General features: G+C 43.7%; 2 protein-coding genes across 4 annotated transcripts in view; both read left to right on the top strand.

The window, feature by feature from the left end:
- ARMCX5 (armadillo repeat containing X-linked 5) overlaps window positions 1-18,319 on the top strand; it is a 51,008-nt gene extending 32,689 nt beyond the window's left edge. Inside the window, exons 9-12 of one of the 3 annotated variants that reach the window (XR_014780729.1) lie at window positions 17,557-17,621; window positions 17,804-17,850; window positions 18,012-18,087; window positions 18,247-18,319. The gene's annotated coding sequence lies outside the window, so the exon portion shown is untranslated. Of the gene's footprint in view, window positions 1-17,556; window positions 17,622-17,774; window positions 17,920-18,011; window positions 18,088-18,246 lie in introns of all 3 variants that reach the window. The other 2 variants (XR_014780730.1, XR_014780731.1) reach the window with 2 other exon arrangements.
- Window positions 18,320-18,716: 397 nt separating this feature from the next.
- LOC311601164 (G-protein coupled receptor-associated sorting protein 1-like) overlaps window positions 18,717-23,943 on the top strand; it is a 36,749-nt gene continuing 31,522 nt past the window's right edge. The window contains exons 1-3 of the mRNA XM_084788581.1: window positions 18,717-18,792; window positions 19,125-19,201; window positions 19,466-23,830. Of these exons, the coding sequence (XP_084644707.1) occupies window positions 19,777-23,830 (4,054 nt within the window). The 5' untranslated portion in view covers window positions 18,717-18,792; window positions 19,125-19,201; window positions 19,466-19,776. The remainder of the gene's footprint in view (window positions 18,793-19,124; window positions 19,202-19,465; window positions 23,831-23,943) is intronic.

Raw genomic sequence — 23,943 nt, 5'->3', positions numbered from 1 at the left:
GGTTTGGAGGAAGGAAAGGGAAGGAAGAAATATTGTCAGTATATTATAATCTCAAAAATAGAGAGTATATTTTTATTTTTACATAAATTGATAGGTATTTTTGTTTCTTGATTTCTAATAGGTTATATTACATTGGTTTTTGTGTTTTTAATCACCTTTGCACTTGAAGAATAAAACTTATTTGGCCATGGAGTATCATTCTTTAAATAGGCTGATGAATTTTATCTGTTAGTGTTCAGTTGACAAATTTTACACTAGTATTCATAGGATATAGTTTTTTCTTCTTGGGTGTCTGAATTTTTTACCTGGCTAGAAGTAGTAGCCTTATGAAATGAGTCAGGCAGCATTCTTCACCTGCTTTTTAAAAAAATAATATTGTTAATATTTAATATAAATATTAGCAGTCTATCGTTGAACTATTTAGTATAACTAACCAATAAAGAAATTTGGTTCGTCCGTCCTTCCTTCCTTCCTTCCTTCCTTCCTTCCTTCCTTCCTTCCTTCCTTCTGGGGAGGGATACAGAGTTTATACTTGTCCCTGGCTGTTCTGGAATTCCTCACTGGGTAGAGCAGGCTGGCCTTGAACTCATAGATCCACCTACCTCTGCCAAGTGCTGGGATTAAAGGCATGCAGCACCATGCAAAGTCTTGATTAATTTTCTTGTCTGAGTTTGTGGTGACTGATTTGATTTCCTTACTATGTATAGGTCTATGCAAATTTCCTACTACTTCATTATTCTGTCTTCATAAGTTGTATTTCTAGAAACATATATTTCATCTGGGTTGTCTAGTTTGCTTGCATTTAATTGCGCACAGTACTCAATATTTTTATTTCTGTGAAAGTGGTAATTGTTGGGTCAAGAAGAAATTCAGGACAACTGACTATGTGCAGTACCTGCTAGCATACCAAAGTGCATGCTGGCCTCTAGCCCTGCTTAGTACCTGTGGCTCTTCTCAGCCCTTCTCACCCTACTTCCTACAGTAAACTTCTCTGTCTCGTGGGCTTTCCTTCCCCCCAGCTTCTCATTTCTATATAACCCTACCATTTTGGCCAAGTGTTCTATTGGCTCTCTCTTTTGTCTTTCTCTCTTGGTCCTCCTCTCTCTCCTCTTATGGCCTAATCTAATCTGCTGGCTGTGCTTGGTCTACTATTTTCTCTCTCTGCTTTGGATTCTTCCAGATGCCTCTCTGGCTGTTACCCTGCCTCCTCTCTACAATTAAAACAGCAACAACATCAACAACAAAAAAACTTTTCCTCAACCATACCTTGAAGCACTCATGTCCTCACGTTATACAGCAGTGTTAACAATTTGATTTATGACTGTTAAATTTAGTCTTTTTTTTTTCTTGTTTTTAGTGAATCTACCTAAATTTTTTCATTTTTCCCAAGATTGTTTTTCATTGATTTGTTTTCTATTTGGACTCCACCCATCTCCACTGTGATGTTTATCTGTGTCTTTATGTCTGTTAACTGTAGGCTAACTTTATTATTCCCTTTCTAAGACTGTAACATACATAGTTTATTGTTGATTTGAAATATTTTAAAACAAATGCATTTATATTCCTCACTGTCACTGAATTATGTATTTTTAATTGCTTCACAGTTTTATACATGTATATAATGGATTCTGCTTATTTTCACCACCCCATTTTCTTCTCTCCTTACCTCTCTTTTCAGCTGAAATTTTCCTTCTTTCTATCAAATCCCATTCCTGTTTTCATATTTTATTTTTCTTCGTGTTTTAGTTTTCTAGTTCTGCTAAATTTATTCTTGATATGCTTTTTCTAGTTTTCTAAGGTGAAATGTCAGGTGATAATAAATTGTTCCTCTTCTAATATATGCACACAAACCTGTAATTTTACTGTTAAGTGCTGCCTTATTTAATATTCCAAGGTTTTTTTTGTTTTATTTTTTGTTTTTCGAGACAGGGATTCTCTATGTTATCTTGGCTATCCTGGACTCACTTTCCAGACCAGGCTGGCCTTGAACTCACATCGATCCACCTGCCTCTGCCTCTCAAGTGCTGGGATTAAAGGCATGTGCCACCACACCTGGCTTCCAAGTATTTTTGATGCTTTATATTTATTATTATTCTTTTCAAATTTCCTACTTTTAAAAAGTCTCCTAATTCATTTTTTATTAATTTATTTAAAATCTGTATTTGCTTTATTGATTTCTTATTTTATTACATGTTAGTAAATATTTCACATTCCATTTCAAGTGCTTCATAAGTGCTTTATATGCTTTCTGACATTCACATCAAATACTCATGAGCAGTAACTATGGGATACATTGCTTTTCTAGTGTTATTTTTAACAGACTTATCTATCAGCTATTAAAAATATGTTAAAATTTAATTTATCCATTCTTCAACAGTCTTCATTTTCTCATATAGATCTACATTTCTAACTTAAGCAAATTTTCTTTTTTCTGAAGAACTTGTTTTTAACATTTTCCCAGACAGGCTTACCAGCATCAAATTCTTTCAATTTTTTTTCTGAAAATAATACGTCACATCTACACATGCAATATTACTTTTCTGGATACAAGATTTCAAGTTGGAATTGGTGTGTTCTTTTCCTTAGTACTTTATTTTTTAATATATTTTATTAATTCATATTACAACTCAGTTGTTATCCCCTCCCTTGTATCCTCCCATTCCTCCCTCCCTCTCATTTTCCCCTTACTCCCCTCCCTTATGACTGTGACTGAGGGGGACTTCCTCCCCCTTTATATGCTCATTGGGTTTCAAGTCTCTTTTTGGTAGCCTGCTATCCTTCCTCTGAGTGCCACCAGGCCTCCCCATTCAGGGGACAACCTCCTTAGTCATCAGGGAAATGCAAATCAAAACAACTCTGAGATTCCATCTTACACCCATCAGAATGGCTAAGATCAAAAACTCAAGTGACACCATATGCTGGCGAGGATGTGGGGAGAGAGGAACACTCCTTCATTGCTGGTGGGAATGCAAACTAGTACAACCACTTTGGAAATCTATCTGGTGCTATCTCAGAAAACTGGGAATAGGGCTTCCTTAAGACCCAGCTATTCCACTCCTTGGAATATACCCAGAAGATGCTCCAGCACACAATAAGAACATTTGCTCAACCATGTTCATAGCAGCCTTATTCATAATATCCAGAACCTGGAAACAGCCTAAGTGTCCATCAGTAGAAGAATGGATAAAGAAACTGTGGTATATTTACACTATGGAATACTACTCAGCTATGAAAAACAAGGAATTCCCAAAATTTGGGACAAATGGATTGAACTAGAAATGATCATAATGCGTGAGTTAACCCAGAAACAGAAAGAGTCAAATGGTATATACTCACTTATATCTGGACACTAGGCCAAGGGGTATGTCCCATGAAAGCCTTCACTTACCAGGAAAGTGGGACAGAGGGGAGGACATCCTATTTGGACTCTAGGTGAGAGAAGCATGGGAGAATGGGAAATAGAAGGATCCAGAGGCTCCTAGAAACCTACAAGAAGAACATTATGATGGGCGGATCTGGGCCCAGGGGTCCTGCTCAAACTGTAGCACCAGCCAAGGACAATACGTGCAGTAAACTTTGAATCCCTACCCAGATCTAGCCAATGGACAGGACATTCTCCACAATTGAGTGGAGAGTGGGGTCTGACTTTCACATGAACTCTGGTGCCCCATATTTGACCATGTCTTTCGTACTTTATATATTGTACTGTACTTGCTTAATGACTGTAGTTTCCAAACCAAAATCCATGTAATTCTTATTTTTTGTTCCAATAAGTACTTGTTCGTTTACAACTTCCTCACTACCATAAAATCCCCTGAACTATGTATTCACTTTTTCTCCTTTGTCAAGGGCTGGATGACTCATTAGATAAAATGCTTGCTATGCAAGCCTGAGGGCCTGAGTCCAGATCTCCAAACTCCTTGTGATTCTAGAGATGATAGTGTGTGTTTGTAGTCCCAGAACTCCCACAGCAAGATGGGAATCAGGGCCAGGAGAATCCCTGAAAGCTTGCAAACTACATAGCCTGCTGCATGCAGTAGGAAACAAGAAGAGCTTCTGTTCTGAATAAGGGGAGGCAAGCACGGACATTGGAGGTTGTCGTCTGACCTCCACATACATGTCCATGCCTGTGTACACACACACACACACACACACACACACACACACACAGAGAGAGAGAGAGAGAGAGAGAGAGAGAGAGAGAGAGAGGCAGAGACAGAGACAGAGACAGACAGACAGACAGACAGAGAGAGAGAGAGAGACAGAGACAGACAGAGAGAGAGAGAGACAGAGAGAGAGAGACAGAGAAACAGAGAGAGAGAGACAGAGGGGGGAAGAGAGGGAGGGAGGAGGGAGGGAGGAGCAGACGCAGAGGCAGACAGACAAAGACAGAGATGTCTAATTGAGTGGCAGAAAATGTGACGAACCAGAGCGAGAAAGAGAGGAGGAGGCAGTTTTACTGGGACAGAGGTTGCAGAGAAATAACAAGTTAAACACTGGAGAGATAAGCCAGATTAAATAAGTCAGCTGGGAGAGGAGTTTGAGCCAAAACAGCTGAGTTGAACTAGCCATCCAAGAGCTCAGTAAGAACAAGAAAGGGTGAGCTCATTAAGCGGTAAGTCTCAGAGGCTGAAAGCATTCTAGACCTAGGCTAGATTGTATGGAGGCTACAAGGACTAGGCGAAGGTTATCTGACAGAGGCATTAAACCTCTGAGACAAGAATTTTAAACAGGTGAACTAAAATTCCTTTTACAGTGCCAGATTGATTTCCAAAGAGGTTGTACACGTTTTCACTCCCACCAGCAATGGAGGAGCGTTCCACTTTCTCCACATCCTCGCCAGCATGAGCTGTCACCTGAGTTTTTGATCTTAGCCATTCTGATGGGTAGAACATGAGATCTCAGTGTCATTTTGATTTGCATTTCCATGATGACTAGGGACGTTGAGCATTTCTTTAAGTGCTTCTCGGCCATTTCAGATCCTCTGTTGAGAAGTCTGTGCCTCATTTTTAATTGGGTTATTTTGTTTGTTGGTGTTTAATTTTTCTTCTTCTTCTTCTTCTTCTTCTTCTTCTTCTTCTTCTTCTTCTTCTTCTTCTTCTTCTTCTTCTTCTTCTTCTTCTTCTTCTTCTTTTTTAGTGTTTAATTTCTTGAGTTCTTTATATAGTTTGGATATAAGCCCTTTGTCTGATGTAGGTTTTGTGAAGATCTTTTCCCAGTCTGTAGTCTGCCACAGGAGACAGCTTCCTGAACAGAACGCCAACAGCTCAGGCTCTAAGATCAACAATTAATAAATGGGACCTCATGAAACAGAAAAGCTTCCATAAGGCAAAGGACACCATCAGTGGAACGAAACAGAGCCAATTAGTTTTACTGGGCTTATTTTCAGGATTGTGGGTAAGGGATACTTAGAGGATCAGAAGTGACTGAAAGCTGATTCACCAAAGCCCAACCAACATAGATAATGGCTCCCAGAACGTGGAAAGCTGGAGCACAGTACATAGTCTGCCAGCTGAAAAACAGGCTGAAGAGTGTCCCTTCCTGGCCACTCAAGTAGTCTGAGGCTCCTCCAAGTATCTTGGCTGTTCTTTGATTCTTCTATGCAGCTTGGCTGATGAGCCGGCCTCTTGCAGACAGCTCGACTTCTCTCTGTCTCTTTTAAGTGACTTGTCTATCTGAGAGTGTCTCTCAGCAGCCCTTAAGGCTTGTGTATGCTTGCGAATAGGGGCTAGAGCTAGTGGATCTGGTCAGTATCAGGGACTTACCAAGTCCTTTGAATGTTTTTTTTCCTGTGTTCTCAGAGCTTCCCTACCGGATAGAACATTCAGGCACCCACTGTAGAATGTCCTTTATCATCCTGTGTCTGAGGGAGCTTTCCTTCAAGATAGTTTAATCTCAGAGGAATTGTTACAGTATCCAAGGAAATGAAATCAGTATGCTGAAGCGATATCAGCACTTTGATACTTACTCCGGCACTGTGTGCAGTGGCCAATGAATGTAGAAACAAACAGTCTGACAACTCATGAACGAACAAAGAGTATGCTATTCGCCATTTTGTGAGAAGAGAATTCTTCCATTTGAGACAACATGGATGAAGCTGGAGGAAATAAGCAGGCAAAGGAAGATGGAGAATATATGTTCACACTTACATGTAGAGTGTAATAAAGCTGAACTCGCAGAAGGCATTGAATACTGGCTGCAATGCTAAGGTTATAAATATTTGGTTAGATAGGTGAAATAAGTTCAAGGGATCAGCTCTTCACGGTAACTGTATCTAATAACAATATACTATATTCTTGAAAAAATATAAAATAATAAATTTTGAGCCTAGTTCTAATCAGAAAAAGAGAAGGTTTTGAGTTTTTTTGGTTTTGTGTTTTGTTTTGTTTTGCTTTGCTTTGAGTCTTTTTTGTTTGGTTTCATTTTTTTTTTTTGAGACAGGGTTTCTCTGTGTAGCCTTGCCTGTCCTGAACTCACTTTGCAGACCAGGCTAGCTTCGAATTCACAGAGACCTGCCTGCTTCTGCCTCCCGAGTGCTGGGATTAAAGGCGTGTGCCACCACTGCACAGCAAAAGAGAAAATTTTTGAGGTTTACCTTGATTTCACCATTCTACAATGTATACATACCTCAAAGTAAAATGAGACTGAGGCAAGACCATAAGTTTGAAGACAGCCTAAGTTACATAGGTAGACACTGTCAAAAAGAAAAAGAAAAGAAAAAAGAAGCCCCAAACTAAACCCAAACATGAGAATTGAAAATAAACTGAGCTTTCAGTGAATTTAAGTATCTTGTTCTTTTTTGTCCCTTCCATTTTAATTGAAATACTTTTTTTTTTTTTTTTTTTTTTTTTTTTTGGTATTTCAAGATAGGTTTCTCTGTGTAGCCTTGGCTGTCCTGGACTCGCTTTGTAGACCAGGCTGGCCTTGAACTCACAGCAATCCGCCTACCTCTGCCTCAGTTATTTTAAAATAGAGAAAAGCAGGCAGAATGCTCTAAACCAATTTAAAATTAAAAAAGAAAGCATTAGCACAGGCATGGGCCATGCCCTCCCCACGCCCCACCCCCCTGCCCGCCATGAAAGGCTGAGCACAGGAGGCTAGCTAGGGTCAGATTGGACACTGATTAAAGATCCTCATCTTTGGCAGAAGAGGGGTGGGCGAGTACAGCTGCTCTTGAAGTTCACAGATGATACTTTTGGTTCAGAATGTATAGCAACAATAGGTGTTGACGTTAAAGTGAAAAACCATTTCAGTAGATGGAAATAAAGCTAAACCTACAATATGGGAAACTACTGACTATGGGAAGTTTTGAATTAACTGTCAGCTATTATAGTGATACACAGGATGTCATATTAGTTTACGACATCACAACAGATACCTTTGTTAAACTGGGAATAAGCCACACAAGAAATGATATAGTTAACATACTGGTGGAAATAAAGTTGGTAAAGAAAATCTTGAAGTTGATAGAAACGAAGGCCTGAACTCTGCCCGAAAGCATTCCATGTTATTCAGAGGCAAGGCTAAAAACTCAGTGTGTTTTTGAGAAACTTTTTGAAAAGATCCTTTAGACACCCAGATTGTGGAAAAGTGAAGACCAGAACAAAGAAAACAAGCTGTCACACAAGGATGAGGAGCCTGGGCTGATTACTGTTGTGGGTAATGACTCTGGGAATCCCATCTCTCTTGCATATGTAATCAGTAGTGCCATCTCTTTGTATATAGACCCTTAGCTGCTACTTAGAGCCCTTGCAGGATACATGTAATTGTTTTCATCATGTCAGTGAACATTTTCAAGAAAAACCACTATATAGCTTTCCCAGATGAAATGTTATGGTAAGCATGCCATCTGTAATTTTTCTTCTTCTTTGTAACATAAACTAGGTGTACCTTCCTGAGTGCCTTTGGTTTATGATTTACACTTAGCATGCCATTTTTAAAATGTCCATCTGCCTCTTATATGTTGCTAAAGGTCTGTTTTGGTCTTCTTTTTACTTCAATGCCCTGATCAACTACTGAATTACTTGCTAGAACCAGGGGGAGATAAGCATGTCATCAAGCCTGTCTCATTCCCTTTAAGGAACAACAAGGAGCACGATTCACAGCTTTTCTTAGATGCTAGAGATTCTTAGTAGTGTGAGAATCAGCCTAGGCCAATTCATAATTTAATTACTATCTGTTCTGATGATGCTTCCAAAGTAGTATTGATACACTAAAGCAGTTTGGTGTTTTATTTTACTCCAGTTATTAGCTCAGTGAACCAGAGCTTTAATCATGTGATACATACAATGGATTCATTATCCATGATGGTGTGAAGGTTTAGTTACTTGTCATATAACAGAATGACAATAAGGCTTTCCCTCATTTGGGTTTCAGAAGAGCAGGAACGGTGTATTGTAACTCTTGTAATATTTCTACTTCTAAAACCAACATCTTTCCCCACAAGTATTGGTAGTGTTTATCTAGGTGCCTCAGCTGTAGCTTCTGTAATGTTTATGACTATCTATATCTAATGGTTTCTGTAGACAGCTATGTGTTAATAAAAAAATCGGTATATGGAAGGTGAAGGAGAAAAACACTAAATGATCATTTGAGAAAGGGCATGTTGCTTCTAGATTCTGATATGAAGAAAACTGCTATTCCAATGATAATTTACTCTAAAATGTACCTAATGTGTCCTAGTGTTCGATTGCTGTGAAATGACAGCATGGCCATGGAAACTCTTATGGAAGAAAGCACTGAATTAGTGCTTGCTTACAGTTTCAGAGGTTTAGTCCGTGTTCATCTTGGTGGGAACATGGAAACATGCAGGCACATGTGCTGGAGGATTTGCTGGCAACAAGAAGAGTGAGTGCCACTAGGCCTGGCTTGGACTTCTGAAACCTCAAAGCCTACCTCCAGTGATAACACTTCCTCCAACCAGGCCATACCAGATCCAATAAAGCCACACCCTCCTAATCCCTCTGAAGTAGTGCCACTCCCTAATGACCAAGCATTCAAATATAAGCCTATGGAGGCCCTTCCTATTTAAACCACCACATTCCACTCCCTGGCCCCCATAGGCTTGTAGCCATATCATAAAGCAAATATGCATTCAGTGCAACTTCAAAAGTCCCCATAGTCTATTGCTAGGGTCCCGAATGTGCTGTAGAAAAGACCCCAGACACAAATAGTATACAAGCAACAAAGAGCATTTATTTTGCAGAAATCCAGTATCCACTTAGGCACCATGGTGACCCTGAAGTGAGCTCCCAGGCTCTCTTTAAAGACACCTTAGGGCATTCCAAAAGAGGGAGGCAGTTAGGTAATCATTAGCATGCTGGGATCACCACTGAGACACAATGGTGACCCCAGGTGGGCTCCCAGGCTCTTTTACAAGCTTTTAAATTCCAAAGGGTTTTAAGTAATCATTTAAACTAGAACCCCCAGGCAAGCTGAGTAAATGCAGGCCACTCTGACCAGGTCATGAGTTAATCATAAGGCAGGAAATGTCTAGACAGGCCATAAATCATCTTCCTCTGGCCAGGTGGCTAGGCCACCTGTGATTGGTTGTCCAATTTTTTTGCAGCATTTCCAGTGACTGCTGAACCCACCTCTGAGGAATGGAGGCCCAAGCCTGCTCTGAACCAACAGAAACTGAAGCCTGTTGTAGCCCTAGATCAAGCCTATTGGGGCCTCACTGTTCCTCAGGGTCTTGAATAGGGGGTCCCTCTGGGGTCCCACACTTTAACAGTCTCAACACTGTTCAAAGTTTCCTCTGAGAATCAAGATACTCTCTTTACTGTAATCCCCTATGAAATCAAAATCCAAAAAGCAGATCACACCCTTCCAATACACAGTGGCACAGGATATACATTACCATCCCAAAAAGGAGAGAAGCGAACATAGTTATATTTTAGGGGTGGAGGAAACAACAAAAAATACAAATATGTAGTGTTGAATAGTGATAACTGATATAGAGAAATATACAATAGTGTGTGAGGATGGCAAGTGTTAGAATGTAGAAATAATAGTTTAGATAGGATAGTCAGAGAAGGTCTCTTTAAGGAAGTAAAAAACAATTAAATGAAGGAGTGAGCCCTGATGCTATGTGGCAAAGTATTCTAAGCCTGAGAAAGAACAAATGAACTTCTTGGGTTGGTTTTAAAAATAGTAACATTACTGGTATGGCTAAAATAAAGACATCAGTGGCTGATGAGTGGTAGAACTGATTGCTTAGCATGTATAAATCCCTGGACTTGGTCCACTTGGTCCCCAGCACTATGGGAAAAAATGAAGTAGGCAAAGAAACAGTGAACAGAGTTTATTTTAGTGTGTGAGACAAGAGCCAAACCATATAAGATATAAAATCACTGTGAAAATGAGCTTGGCTTTCATTCTGAGATGGGTTGAAAACCATTAGAAGGTTTTGACAAATGGATCACTGCAATCTACAATATTTTGTTTTTTAAGGATGATCGTTTTCACTGTGTAAAAAAAGTATTTGTGGTGACTTGACTATGCCAGGCCATAGGCAGTCCTGATGAGACTTGATAGGCTGGGATCAGATGATGGGGAAAGAAGGTTCCCTCTTTTTGAGGACTAGGGAAGGGGGAGGGGGAGTGAGTGTAGGACCTGGAGGAGATGAGGGAGGGGGCGACAATCAGGATGTAAAGTGAATAAATTAAAAATAAAAAAGTTTTTTAAAAAGAAAGAAAATGCCCCCATAGGCCCATAGGGAGTGGCACTATTAGGAGATGAGGCCTTCTTGGAGTAGATGTAGCCTTGGAAGAAAGCTGGGGGTGCAGCTAAGAGGAAGTGGTCACGGGGGGGGGGGGGGAGCTGTCGGGTGTCTCAGATGTTCCAGCCAGGACCAGTATGGCATTCACTTCCTGCTGCCTGCTGATCTAGATGTAGAACTCTCAACTCCTTCATCAGCACCATGCCTGCCTGCATGCCACCATACTAGCCCAATTATATGCTTTCCTTTACAAGACTGGCTGCTGCAGTCAAGATGTCTCTTCACAGCAATGAACCCCTAACTAAGACAACGTACTTTAGGGAAACATGAATGGAAATTCAGACAATTACTAGTAATTATAAAAATAAAAAAATGCTTCACACATTGATGATTTTGGTTTTGAATGAAATGGTAGTAGTAACCACCTTTCAAATACATTTTGGAGGTAAAGCAAATGGCTTTTGTAAGTGGAGTGAATATAAAGTAGGAAAGTGGAATCAATAATTCAGATGCTGAGTGGCTCTCAATAAGGAGTCACTTAGTGAGATGGATGAAGAGTGGCAGGAACAGACATTGGAGAGAAGATCAAGAGCTCAGTTCAGAACATGCTGAGTTTGAGATGCCTTTTAGCTCTACATAGAAATTGAAAGTAGGCAGTTGGACATGTCTGAACTAGATATAGAAATTTAGGGAGCAGTAAAGTAGATACAGTATATTTAAAGTTCTAAGAATGGGTGTGGGCCTATTTCAACAAGGCCACACCTCCTAGTCCTTTCAAACAGTGCCCCTGCCTAAGCATTCAGATATGAGTTTATGGTGGCCATTCTTACTCAGTGAGGTTAGAGCACAAGTTGTATAGTTGGATTTCAAGTGTGAAACCTAAGTCCTTAACCCCAAGGTCAGTGTCTTTACCTGATGATATTTTTCTTGCCTACATGTTGCCTTTTGAAATTAGATTATTTCAAGACAGTTACTGGTTGTTGTTTTTTTCCAACTGTGTGGATTCCAGATTTAAATTCCTTCATCTGTATGTGTCTATGTTTAGGGAGGATGTGAGTGTAGGAGAAGAAACTAGAAGGGGGCATGAGAAAAATGAAAGGATTAGGGAGAATTAAAAACAGGGTAATATAATATATGTGACATGAAAATGGAAGGGAGAGTACTAGATCCAGTCTGTGGAGTGTGAGTGGAGATACGAGCATTTCCTGACCAAGGATTTTAAGAGAGTTACTTCTGTTTTCCGTTCTTTGCCTGTTTTGCTTGCTGAATACAGGCCACTATGAAGTCTTCTTATGAAGAAGCAGAAAGTCATGGTTAGGTAATAAGAAACACCAGAAAGTAATACAGACCTCTCACACTTTATACCTTGAGAGGTAATTATGACTTTCTTTAATTGTGTACAGTTAGAACTTCCTATCCATACAAAGCTAGTTATGTCACCTCAGTTCCTATATTGTAAACTTTTCGAGGCGTATTTCCCATGTTTGGAATCTCTGTGATTTTTGCCATGATTCTTGCAGCTGCCACTGCCATTCTTAACTTTATTGCCAGGCACTTAAGTGCCTCCATCTGTTCCCTTGTATATTCCACACAACACCCTATACAGTCTAAATAATGTCAGAACTAGTAGTAGTCAAAACTTTAGGCCACATTGGAGACAAGGATCTTTTCCTTTACTTAGGACACACTTTATCCTTATGTCAATAACACAGTAAAGTGCTTTAGAGTTTACTGGGAAGTAGTTGTTTCTGAGAACACTTAGAAATATGCCTTGGTTGTGACAGATGTATAGTTGAGGATTTCTGTTGGAACTAGGACAAAGAAGATTCCTAACTGCAGTGCTGCTATTCGAACAGCTGTATTTCCCAAGGCTAAAGCATTATTCATTGGGTACAGACATTGTTTCTGGCCCTGTTTTCCCTTGTTGTGAAGTGATTCTTCATACCACTTTCCTTCTTTTTCCCCTTCTTCTGTCTTTCTGTTATTGTGAAATAGAGAATCACACTATGTAGCCCTGGCTGGTCTAGCATTTAGTGTGTAAGTCAGCCTGGCCTTGAACATTGAACATGTGCTGATCTTACTGCTTCAAGTGCTGGGATTATAGGTATGTGTCACCACACCCGGTTGTTGAAGCATATAGCTTGAAAAAAATCTGAAAATATTCTTAGATGTGGCCTCTCCAGATTCTGTAACTATATCCTGTTTCACTCAGGTAGTAGAAACAGAATAAAATACTTCTCACAGCATCTTTTTCCTACACTAGATGTAGGTATTCTTTGGGCCTATTTTACTTCATAAAACCCGCCTTTATTTACTTGGTCCTGACTTGGGAGATTCAATTTCCTATGTACAGCATATTAGCTTTTCAGTACTGTAAGAAACTACAAAAAGGCTGGGTGGTGGTGGTGCACACCTTTAATCCCAGCACTTGGGAGGCAGAGACAGGCAGATTGCTGTGAGTTCGAGAACAGCCTAGTCTGCAAAACAAGTCCAGGACAGTCCAGGCTACACAGAGAAACCCTGTCTCAAAAAAATAAAATAAAATAAATAAAATAAAAAGAAAGAAAGGAAAAGGAAAAAAAGAAAGTACAGAAGGTAATCAATTTATAAAGAGAACTGTTTCCTATTGGCTCACAGCTTTGGAGGTTTTAGCCCACCATCCAGTGACTGTAGCAAGACAGCATATCACGGCACACACACAGCAGAAGAAACCTTCCCGCCTGAGAAGCCACCTATCAAAATAAAAAGAAAACGGATACAAAGACGTTTGGGGGATATCACTAATTCAAACTGTAGCATGAAGTTCCTGAACTTGCCTCTCTTCTAGATTAGGCTGGCTAAAGAAAGTTTACTTGAGGAACAAGGAGGTCAGTAGAGAGGCAAGTTAGCCTAAGTCTACAAAAGCAGATCTATGAGGGGGACAAGAGAAGATGTTGCGAGTCGTCATGGCAACAGGCATGCAACCGTGCAAGTTCATGAGCAAACTTAAGGTGAGGTGAGATGAGGAGAAAAGTAAAGCACTGTAAGTGAGCATTCCTGCTGGTTTATCCCAGGTTAATGTTTGTGAGTGATTTCTGAAATTTGTATTGCAGGGACAACTCAAAGTTACACAGATACTAGACGAGATACAGTATAGTATGACAATAGTAGTTGGTTTGTGTTGGCCTAGAATGCATTTTTGGAGGAAGTAAATCATGTCTAGCAGTCATAATATAGGTCAGTATCTTCTGTATAGTATTTGGTCTAATTTCAAGATGATATTTAATTAATAGATCAGTGCATACTAATAAAACACATTAAAAACTCTCCATAAGGCCTTTTTGATTAATGATTGTCAGCCACTCAATGGCTTTACTTTGTAAATGAATTGATAAGAGATCCAACAGATATTTCAACTATTGCTAGCACCACTCCTATCGCATGGTTGCTTACACATATAATGCCAGCCCCTCTGTAGTCTGAAGCAGACTTAGAAGTTTGAGGACAGCTTGGGCTACATGGTAAACCTAAGGTCAGCCTGGTAAACTTGATGAGACCAATTTCCCAATGCATCCGTTAGTGTTGTGGTGATTGCTTGTCAGGTATACTCAAGGGCCTGAGTTCAAGCCTCAGCAGCACTGCTGCAACAAAGAGGGCATTAAACCTCTACAGATGTGAGCAAATGTTATGGTGCTGTTTTAGCTGTACTGTGAAACAGAAGAGTATTATTGATGGTAAAAAACTGAGACACAAGGTGAATCTTGCTGGGCATTGATGTGCAGTAAAGACTGGTGAGGGGAATGTACATTTGGAATAAGGATGGTGTATATATTTTGCTCCTGCTATCACAATTGCTGTGAATTTAGTGGCTTAGAATGTGACAGACTTAATATAACAGCATTGGATGCAGAAAAGTTCTTACTGCACTAAATCTAACAGCTCCTTTCCTTCCGGGATTTCTATGAATCTGTATCTTTTACAGCTTCTGCAGACAGCCAGCATTCTATGGGTGCTGGCTTCTTGCCATCTTCAAACAATGTCTGATCTGGTTTGGTTTTGTTTACCCAATGCTGCGTTCCTGAAATACAAACTCTTATGCCTCCGCCTGTCACACCTAAGTTCCTTTGCAGATACATTGGATAGAATGAGCCAGCATAATTTTGTACAAAATTCCACTATTAACAACCCTGGATCCATCGGAAATATCAATTTTCCTTGGCCAAATAACATGTTTACATATGAGTGTGGACTTAGCGTTGTTATTCTGTGATACACTGGGTAGGCGCATAATACATTTCTAAATAGGCAAGCTCAATAGCTTTACTGCTTGCTTAATGCCACTGCTGTTTTCCCCACAAAGGTATTGCTACTTAGAATCTCAATCTCTCTCTCCTCTCTCTCTCTCTCTCTCTCTCTCTCTCTCTCTCTCTCTCTCTCTCTCACACACACACACACACACACACACAGAGAGAGAGAGAGAGAGAGAGAGAGAGAGAGAGAGAGAGAGAGAGATTGAGATTCTAAGTAGCAATACCTTTGTGGGAAAAACAGCAATCTCTCTCTTTCTCTCTCTCTCTCTCTCTCTCTCTCTCTCTCTCTCTCTCTCTCTCTCTCTCTCACACACACACACACACACACAGAGAGAGAGAGAGATTGAGATTCTCTGTGTGTGTGTGTGTGTGTGTGAGAGAGAGAGAGAGAGAGAGAGAGAGAGAGAGAGAGAGAGAGAGAGAGAGAGAACATGTAAAACACACACACACACAGTGAAAAAATGGCTGTGGGCCCAAACCTGTGGTTGATTTACTATACCAGGGAGGGGTACTTGGTCTACCTTTTGGAAGAGGGACAGTGGTGGGGGATGTAATGGAAGCGCCCACTTCTGGTCCCTTAGAAGTGCCTTGCTCTTCATGTTTGCTTGAACCAGTGAAAGAAAACAGGGGAGAACCAGCAGGAACCTACTGGCTGGCTGTTGCTAGGTCACCTGTCTTCTCTCAGGCTGCAGTACTAACATCCCCCCTCCCCTTCCACTGGCGTCAGAAAAGGAGGGAAGCAGAGAGGGAGTACAGGGAGGGGCAGACACTGTCCACCCTCGTTCTGAAGTGCAGATGTACCAAGGGGCCCACTTAGTATCCCTCCGCTGCTCCCTCCTGCTGCCTAACTCCAGACCTCCTTCTCCCTGTAGACCCCGCCCAAAAGCCCTCTCAGACCCTAACTCATTCCACACACTGTACTGGCGCCAAAAACGTGGTGGTGGTCTCTGGTTAGGATAAACAGGGGTCTGCAGAAGCCCAGTGGTGCAACCCGCCCCTCCCTCCAAGTGGAGTGGGGTTGTCTCTAGCCCCGCCCACTCAGAGTCGGAACTACGGTGGGCCCGGGAGGGGGCGTTGAGCCTAGCGCCATATCCCTCCGCCCTCTTCCCGACACCCTCGAGGCGAGCTCTGCTGCCGCATCCTGCGCAGCCCCTGCCCATTTGGTGCAGAGGTGTGGGGGCGGGACGCATCTCGAACCTTCTGCTCGCGCGCAAAGCAGCGAGAGCCCAGTGAGAGGAGCAGCAGAGGACAGAGCGACAGAGCGCAGCCAGGAGCAGACAGGAGACAGACTCGGGGGCAGCCGGAGCCCGGAGCCCGGAGCCCGGAGCCCTGGGCCGCGCTCCTGGCCAGGCAAGTGGGGGTGTGTCGAGGGCTCTGGGCGGTCACACTGCCTGGCCCTAACAGTCCAGTGTAGGCCAACGGGATCGTGGCTGCTTCCTGGAGCGGTGCCCAGAGACCTCAGGCAGTGAGGAGGAGGCGGGAACCCAGGTCGTGTGGCAGGCGCAGGGGCCGGCTCAGTGGAGGGGTGTGATGGTCTGGATGCTGGCAGAGCAGACAGCTTGGCAGTTGGTTTCCCAAGTGCCTGTGTACCGCCCTGCACAATTTCTGGGTCCTGTGAGGGTTATGAGGTCAGCAGCTGTGGAAGAAATCACAGTGCTGGACTGGGTGGGGGGCGGGGGGGTGTCACCGCGGGAGCCAGCTGGTCTGGGAGAGAAGGCTGCTGGAGAAATGGCGGTGCAGGAGAGGGTGGGGGTGGGGGCTAGGGCTCACGGGTGTGTGGGGGCGGGGTAGTTGTACAGCTCTCGGCCATCTCTGCTGGTGGGTAGTGAGTCGCCGCAGCTATTAGGGCTCTGATCACATTCAAGGGAGGGGTACTGGTACCCTGCGCCCTGGGTGCTGTCACTCCTCACAGGCTCCTGCTTGATGGCAAAGTCTCCTGTCTGCGCGGTAGGTCTGGCGTATTCTGACAGGCCACAGTGAGCATCTGTAGACCAGAGGCTTGAGAAACGAGGAACGGGAAAATGGCGTGGATTTCTGGAGGTGTGTGGCAGTGGGAGTGGGACAGTGAAGTGGAGACGCCAAAGGGGTGGGGTGACAGACCAGAACAGGTGAGGTATCTATTGGTATCTCCTAATCTCATTTCTCACAGCTTTGCAGGTCCTTTTCCCACTTCCCTTCCCCTCCCTCCCGATCCTGGGGTCAGAAAAGGTGGGTTGGGGATGATGACGGAGCCATAAATCCAAGGACCACTTCAGAGCCTGCTTCTAGAATGTACTGCGCCCTTCCCCCATTTTTTGCTGCGCAAGGCAAGGAAATGTGGCCACCTAGTGGTGAATCCTGAGAATTGCAGAAGGGACTAATGAGTATGACATCAAGAGAGGGTGTTACCCCCAGAACCCTGCAGCCAGGCTAAATCAGACAGGAATGTTCCAGCAGTAGGACCCTGAGTGCTGAAGGACGCATGATCCTAGGTGGTGTCGCTCTCAACAAGATCAGCTGCTGCCATCCTTTCCCGATTGTCTTACGTTTTCACCTCTTTGTCCACAGGCCTGCTTTAAGGCTGGTCACTTCTGCAAGAAAGGAAAGAAGGTGTCTCTGGTCCCTGGAGGTTGGTAAGCATCGGTGGCAGAGCAGGAGCCAGCTGCTCAGGAGGCAGATTCTGTAACCAAGAGGGTGCATGACGCCTTACTGTCCCCCCTAAATTTGCCCACACCTGTTGCCATCAATTCCAGATGTCTTGCATTTTCATGTCATTTTGTCCACAGTCCTGCTTTAAGACTGGTCATTTCTGCAGGAAAGGAAAGAAGGCATCGAGGAGACTGTCTCTGGTCTCTGGAGTTGGTGAGCCTTGGGGCCAGTGCAGGGGCCAGCTACTGAGGAGGCAAATTCAGATTGCTGCAACCCAAGAGGGTGCATGATGCCTTACTGTCCCCCCTACATTTGCCCACAGCTGCTGCCATCAGTTCCTGATGTCTTACATTTTCATGTCGTTTTGTCCACAGTCCTGCTTTAAGACTGGTCATTTCTGAAAGAAAGGAAAGAAGGCGTCCAGGAGACTGTCTCTGATCTCTGGAGTTGGTGAGCCTTGGGGCCAGTGCAGGAGCTAGCTACTCAGAAGGCAGATTCAGATTGCTGTAACCAAGAGGCTGCATAGTGTCTTTACTGTCCTCTAAATTTGCGCACAGCTGTTGCCATCAGTTCCCGATGTCTTAAATTTTCATGTCTTTTTGTCCACAGTCCTGCTTTAAGACTGGTCATTTCTGCAGGAAAGGAAAGAAGGCGTTGAGGAGACTGTCTCTGGTCTCTGGAGTTGGTGAGCATCGGTGGCAGTGCAGGGGCCAGCTACTGAGGCGGCAGATTCAGATTGCTGTAACCAAGAGGCTGCATAGTATCTTTAGTGTCCTCTAAATTTGCCCACAGCTGTTGCCATCAATTCCAGATGTCTTACATTTTCATGTCGTTTTGTCCACAGTCCTGCTTTAAGACTTGTCATTTCTGAAAGAAAGGAAAGAAGGCGTCAAGGAGACTGTCTCTGGTCTCTGGAGTTGGTAAGCCTTGGGGCCAGTGCAGGGGCCAGCTATTGAGGAGGCAAATTCAGATTGCTGCAACCCAAGAGGATGCATGACGCCTTACTGTCCCCTAAATTTGCCCACAGCTCCTTTCATCAATTCCCAATGTCTTACATTTTCATGTCGTTTTGTCCACAGTCCTGCTTTAAGACTGGTCATTTCTGTAAGAAAGGAAAGAAGGCGTCAAGGAGACTGTCTCTGATCTCTGGAGTTGGTAAGCCTTGGGGCCAGTGCAGGGGCCAGTGCAACATCAGGCTACTGAGGAGGCAAATTCAGATTGCTGTAACCCATGAGGGTGCAGAGTGTCTGTACTGTCCCCTAAATTTGCCCATAGCTACAGCTTCCTTACCTCCTTTCAGAGGTACTAACAGTGTTTTAGATAGGTGTGAGGTAGACTATGATCCCCAGGCCGAGCCTTGGGTGCTGGAACCAGGGGACAGAACGTTAGACAGATAGCAGGCGTGGTGTTGTTGTTGTTGTTTGGGCTCAGGGATCTGTGCCTGTCTACCCCACACCGAGTCTCTGTTTTGTTTTCTGCGCTTGTAGGCTTCCTTGCAGTGAGCTGTTGTTCTTAACACCACTTGGACACAGGAAAGAGGGAGAATCGCAGCACATCGCTGAAGGTTGGTATGGGGAAGAGGGTAGAGATTGAGGTCACCCTGGAGTGAGTATTGTGAGATTCAGGGATTCCCCTCTGTCTCCATTCCTGGCGGGTGCACTTCCTACTCAAGCCTGTCCCTGCTTTCCAGCAGGCCAAAGGAACATAGGGATTTTTCTCATGGCTGGTCTGTGCCAGTCAGCAGCATGCACCTGTGTCTCTGTGTAAGTTTCTACAGGAGACAACAGAACTGTGTCAGGCTGATGGCCCCCTTCTTTTCTCCTCCTAGATCACCTGCGGTGGCTGTTTGCTGGTGCTGGGCCTGCTGCTGACCGGTGCAATCAACAGGTCTGCGGCCACTTAGGAGCTCTCCAGCTTCCTCCAGCTTGGTGTCACCTCTTCTGCACTGTATCTGTGTTAACTGACTGGGACTGCTTGGGTAGGAGTCTCACTGGTGCTGGATTGTCACTCCAGTCTTACTCCTCTTAGTCTCGTAGCCTGATTTACCAAAGAGTGTCGTGAAGACCAATCCTGTAACAGGTCTAGAGAAGGCTTACTGTTGTTAAGGGGTATACATTGGAGGTTTCTCTAACTTACACTATGACTGGGGCAGAGATTGAGGCTGGTGCTAAGGCAAAGGCTGAAAATAAGCCCAGGGATGAGAATGCGAATGTTGCAGAAGTAGAGAATGAAGTCCCTTTGGTGGTCAGACCCAAGGTTAGGACACAAGTAATGACTGGAGCAAGGCCCAAAGTGAAGCCTAAGGCTACACCTGGAGCAAGACCTAAAAATGAAACCAGCTCAGCAGGTGGGGCATATGGTAAATGTAAGCCCAAGCCAATGCCTGTTTCACGATCGAAGAATGATGGTCAAGCCTGGGCCCCGAGTAAGTTTCGGCCAGAATCCATGTCAAAGATGGGAAAGCAGTGTCAGATCAGTGCTGCAGAGTCTTCTCTGGTCAGTACCAATTCTGGGGTGGTTGCTCAAGCCAAGTGCCCGTCTGTAGATAGAGAACTTGTTACTATGGACACTGAGAGTTTCCCCAAAAAGGCAAATTCTCCAGCAAGATTCCAGCCTTCATTTGGTTCAGAGGAGGGTACCAATATGGGGTCCTGGTACCGTCCCAGGCCTATCCCCAAAGGAGAGGTGTATGAGAATTCTGATTTCAAATGGGCAGATAAGCCCTCAGGAAGTTCGTCCTTCTGGAATAGAGATGAAAGCAGTACAAGGTTTCGTCCTAGGAAAAGCATGAAGGCCAATACCAGGTTCAGGCACATGGCCAAACAGGAGGCAAATGCTATGCCCAGGCCAAAAAACAAACAAGAGTTCTATAATATTTCTAGTTCTGATTCTGAGGATGAGTCTGTTAAGCCTCCCTGGTTCTGGGCCAAAGAAAAGACCAAAGTCTGGTCTAGGCCCAAAGAAGAGCCCAGTAACAGATCCTGGTTTAGGTCTAAGAAAGAAGTCCGTGTTGAATCCACCTCTGGGTCTGAATGCGAAAATCATGCAAAAACTTTGTTTTGGTCTGGAGAAGAGGCCAAATCGAGGCCCAAACCCAGAGCCAGGAAAGGGGTCACTATGAGGGCCAGGCACCAGGCCAAGCGAGAAGCTTATAGTGATGTCATGTCTGGATCTGTAGATACAAATAAGAAAGAGCCCTGGCTCTTGCCTGAAGATAAGGCTACTGCATTTTCAAAGCCTAAGACAAAGAAAGAGCCCAGAACCAGAGCAATGCCAAAGGAAGAAGTCAAAGCTAAGGCCAGAGCAAGTACTAAACAAGAAGCCAGGCCAGAAGAGGAAGTCCTCATTGGACCTTGGTTCTGGGATACCCAGGAGTCCACTATGGTAGATAGGGTAGGCATTAAGTCCAGCCTACATGTAGAGGAAGAGCCCATTGTTGGAGATTGGTTCTGGAGTGAAGAAGAAGCTGCTGTGGACTCTGAGACCTGTCATAAATCCAGACCAAGGGCTAAGGAGCAGCAAGTTAGTTTCTCTTTAGGGTCTGGGAAGAAGACCAGTATGGAAAATGGGCCCAAGACTCCCTCTAAATCTATGCCAGTAGCTAAGGAGGATGAGCTCAGTGTTGGGTCCTGGTTCTGGCCTGATGATGAAGATGTGAGCTTACAAGCTGATGATGAGTCCATTTTTGGATCTTGGTTCTGGGGCACTGGTGAGAAGAGTTTGAGATCTGTTGCAGTCGGTTGTAAGAAGATGCCAAAGCCTGAGGAAAAACAAGTAACCGATTCCTGGTTCTGGTCTGGAGAGGTCAATGCAGAGGCTGAAGAACAGGCTGTGTCAGCATCTACAAAAGGGACAATCTTTGTGCCTTGGTTTTGGTCTGAAAAGCAGGCACATGTGGATTTAGGAACTGAACCTTGCTATGACATCATGGCAGGAGCTGAGGAGGAACCCATAATTGGGCCCTGGTTCTGGGCTAAAGTAGATAATAGTGTGGAGGCTGAAGTTAACAGTAAGTCTAGCCTGGAGGATGAGGACGAGCCCATTATCTCGCCTTGGTTTGGGGCCAGAGAACAACCCAATATGAAGTATGCAGCTGGTGCGAGATGCAAGCCTATGGCAGAAGCTGAGGGTACTAATAAAAGGTCTGACTTTTGGGGAAAAGAACCCTGTCTGTATCCTACCAATCGAGAAAGCTTGAAATCTACTCTGGGAGAGAAAGAGGACACTGTTGATTCATGGCTCTGGTCCAGTAATTATCCGAGGACAGCGGCCATGGTAGGGTCCTCCTGGTTATGGGCTCCGGAAGAGGGAAATATAGATGATGAGACTGGAGAAGAGATCAAACTACCAACTTTAGAGGACAGTGTATTCAATTCTTGGTTCTGGAAGGAAGATGAAGAAACCATTGTAGAGGCTACCAACAGAGCAGAGCCCAAGCCAGAAGCTGATGAGGGAGATGCTATTGGATCTTGGTTTTGGGCTGAGAATGAGGACAGGTTTCAGCCAGCCACTGAGATTAACGACGAAAACAAGGTAGCATCTGAAGAGGAAGATACAGTTGGATCCTGGTTCTGGGGCAAGGAAGAGGCCAGTGTAAAGGCGATGAGAAGGAGCACTTTTGACTCCACTCCCGGAATTAAGGAGAAGAAAGTTACTGGGTCATGGTTCTGGGCTGAAAAGGCCAAAATAGGGCCTGGATCCCAAACAGTCGAAACTGGATCGGAAACTGAAGAGGAGGCAATTTTTGAGTCCTTGATCTGGGCTGCAAAAAAGGACAATATAAAAGCAGGAGTAAAGCGTGTGTCCAAGACAGAGGTTGAGGGTGAAATGATTGTTGAGTCCTGGTTCTGGTCTAGTGACAAGGCCACTGAAGAATCTGAAACTGTGATTACTAGTGAGGCCAGTCCAGGAAAGGAGAAAGGGTCAGTTGTTGAGTTTGGAGCAAGAGCAAAAGATGAGGTGATTAACAAGACGGGCACTGGAGATGATTGTAAATCTAGTCCAGAAGCTGAAACCATAGTGGGATCCTGGTTCTGGGAAGGAGATGAAACTAGTTTTGAATCCAACCCTGTCCCTGTGTGCAAGGCCACCTCTGAGCCTAACTCTTTAAGTGAACAGGAACCTGACCCTTCCCGCAGACCTCAGAGCTGGGATGAGGTCACTGTCCAGTTTAAGCCTGGTCCATGGGGAAAGGCTGGCTTCCCATCCATAAGCCCCTTAAGATTTCCAAAAGAAGCAGCTTCTCTGTTTGCTGAAATGTTTGGAGGAAAACCCAAGCTTGTAGAAGTTGGTCCAGAAGGAGAGCAGGAATCTTCACGTCAGTCTGGACCCGAGTTCCCATTTCAGTATGATCCCTCTTACCGGTCAGTCCAGGAAATCCGAGCACATCTTAAGGCCAGGGAAAGTGCACAGCCTGAGAGTTGGTCTTGCAGCTGTATCCAATGTGAGCTTAAAATTGGTTCTGAGGAGTTTGAGGAACTCCTTTTACTAATGGACAGAAATCGTGATCCTTTTATTCATGAAATATCTAAAATTGCAATGGGCATGAGAAGTGCTTCTCAGTTTACCCGAGATTTCATTAGAAACTCTGGTGTTATCTCACTTATTGAAGCCTTGCTTAACTATCCGTCCTCCCGAGCTAGGACACGATTTTTGGAAAATATGGTTCGCATGGCTCCACCCTATCCAGATCTAAACATGATTGAGACATATGTGTGTCAGGTTTGTGAGGATACCTTTGATTCTAACTTGGATTCCTCTGAGCAGTTGTCTGGATTGACAATGATTACACACCTCAGTACTACTTCTGACTATCACAAAGTGGTTGTCAATTATTTGGCTGGATTTTTCTACTTACTGAATGAAGGCAATACCAAAACAAGGTTTCATGTTCTGAAACTGCTACTGAATTTGTCTGAAAATCTTGTCATGACAAAGCGCCTGCTTGTTTCTGACTCAGTGTCAGAATTTATGGCCCTCTTTAATAGGGAGGAGTCAAATGACAACATTCGACTTATTTTTGGAATATTTGACAATATCAGTAACAATATTCAAAAAGAAGCACTGTTTGCCGATGAGGATGAGGATGAGGATGTGGTGGTGGTGAATTTTGAACCACTTATTTCTGCATTCCGCGAGGCTGAAAAATTTGCTAAAGAGCTGAAGCGCAAAATTGACAATCCAAAATCGCCCTGAAGCAGAACAAAAATACTAAATATGATTAACCATTTGCCTCTGATTGTCCTTGTGCTCCTGAGTCATATGACTCTCAAATGATGCTTTGGTTTCACAGTTGATGGATGCCGT

Source organism: Acomys minous (genome assembly GCF_964271855.1).
Source record: "Acomys minous genome assembly, chromosome: 7".
Lineage (NCBI taxonomy): Eukaryota > Metazoa > Chordata > Mammalia > Rodentia > Muridae > Acomys > Acomys minous.
Note: the sequence above shows the minus strand (reverse complement) of the source record. Positions and strands in the feature narration are given on the sequence as shown.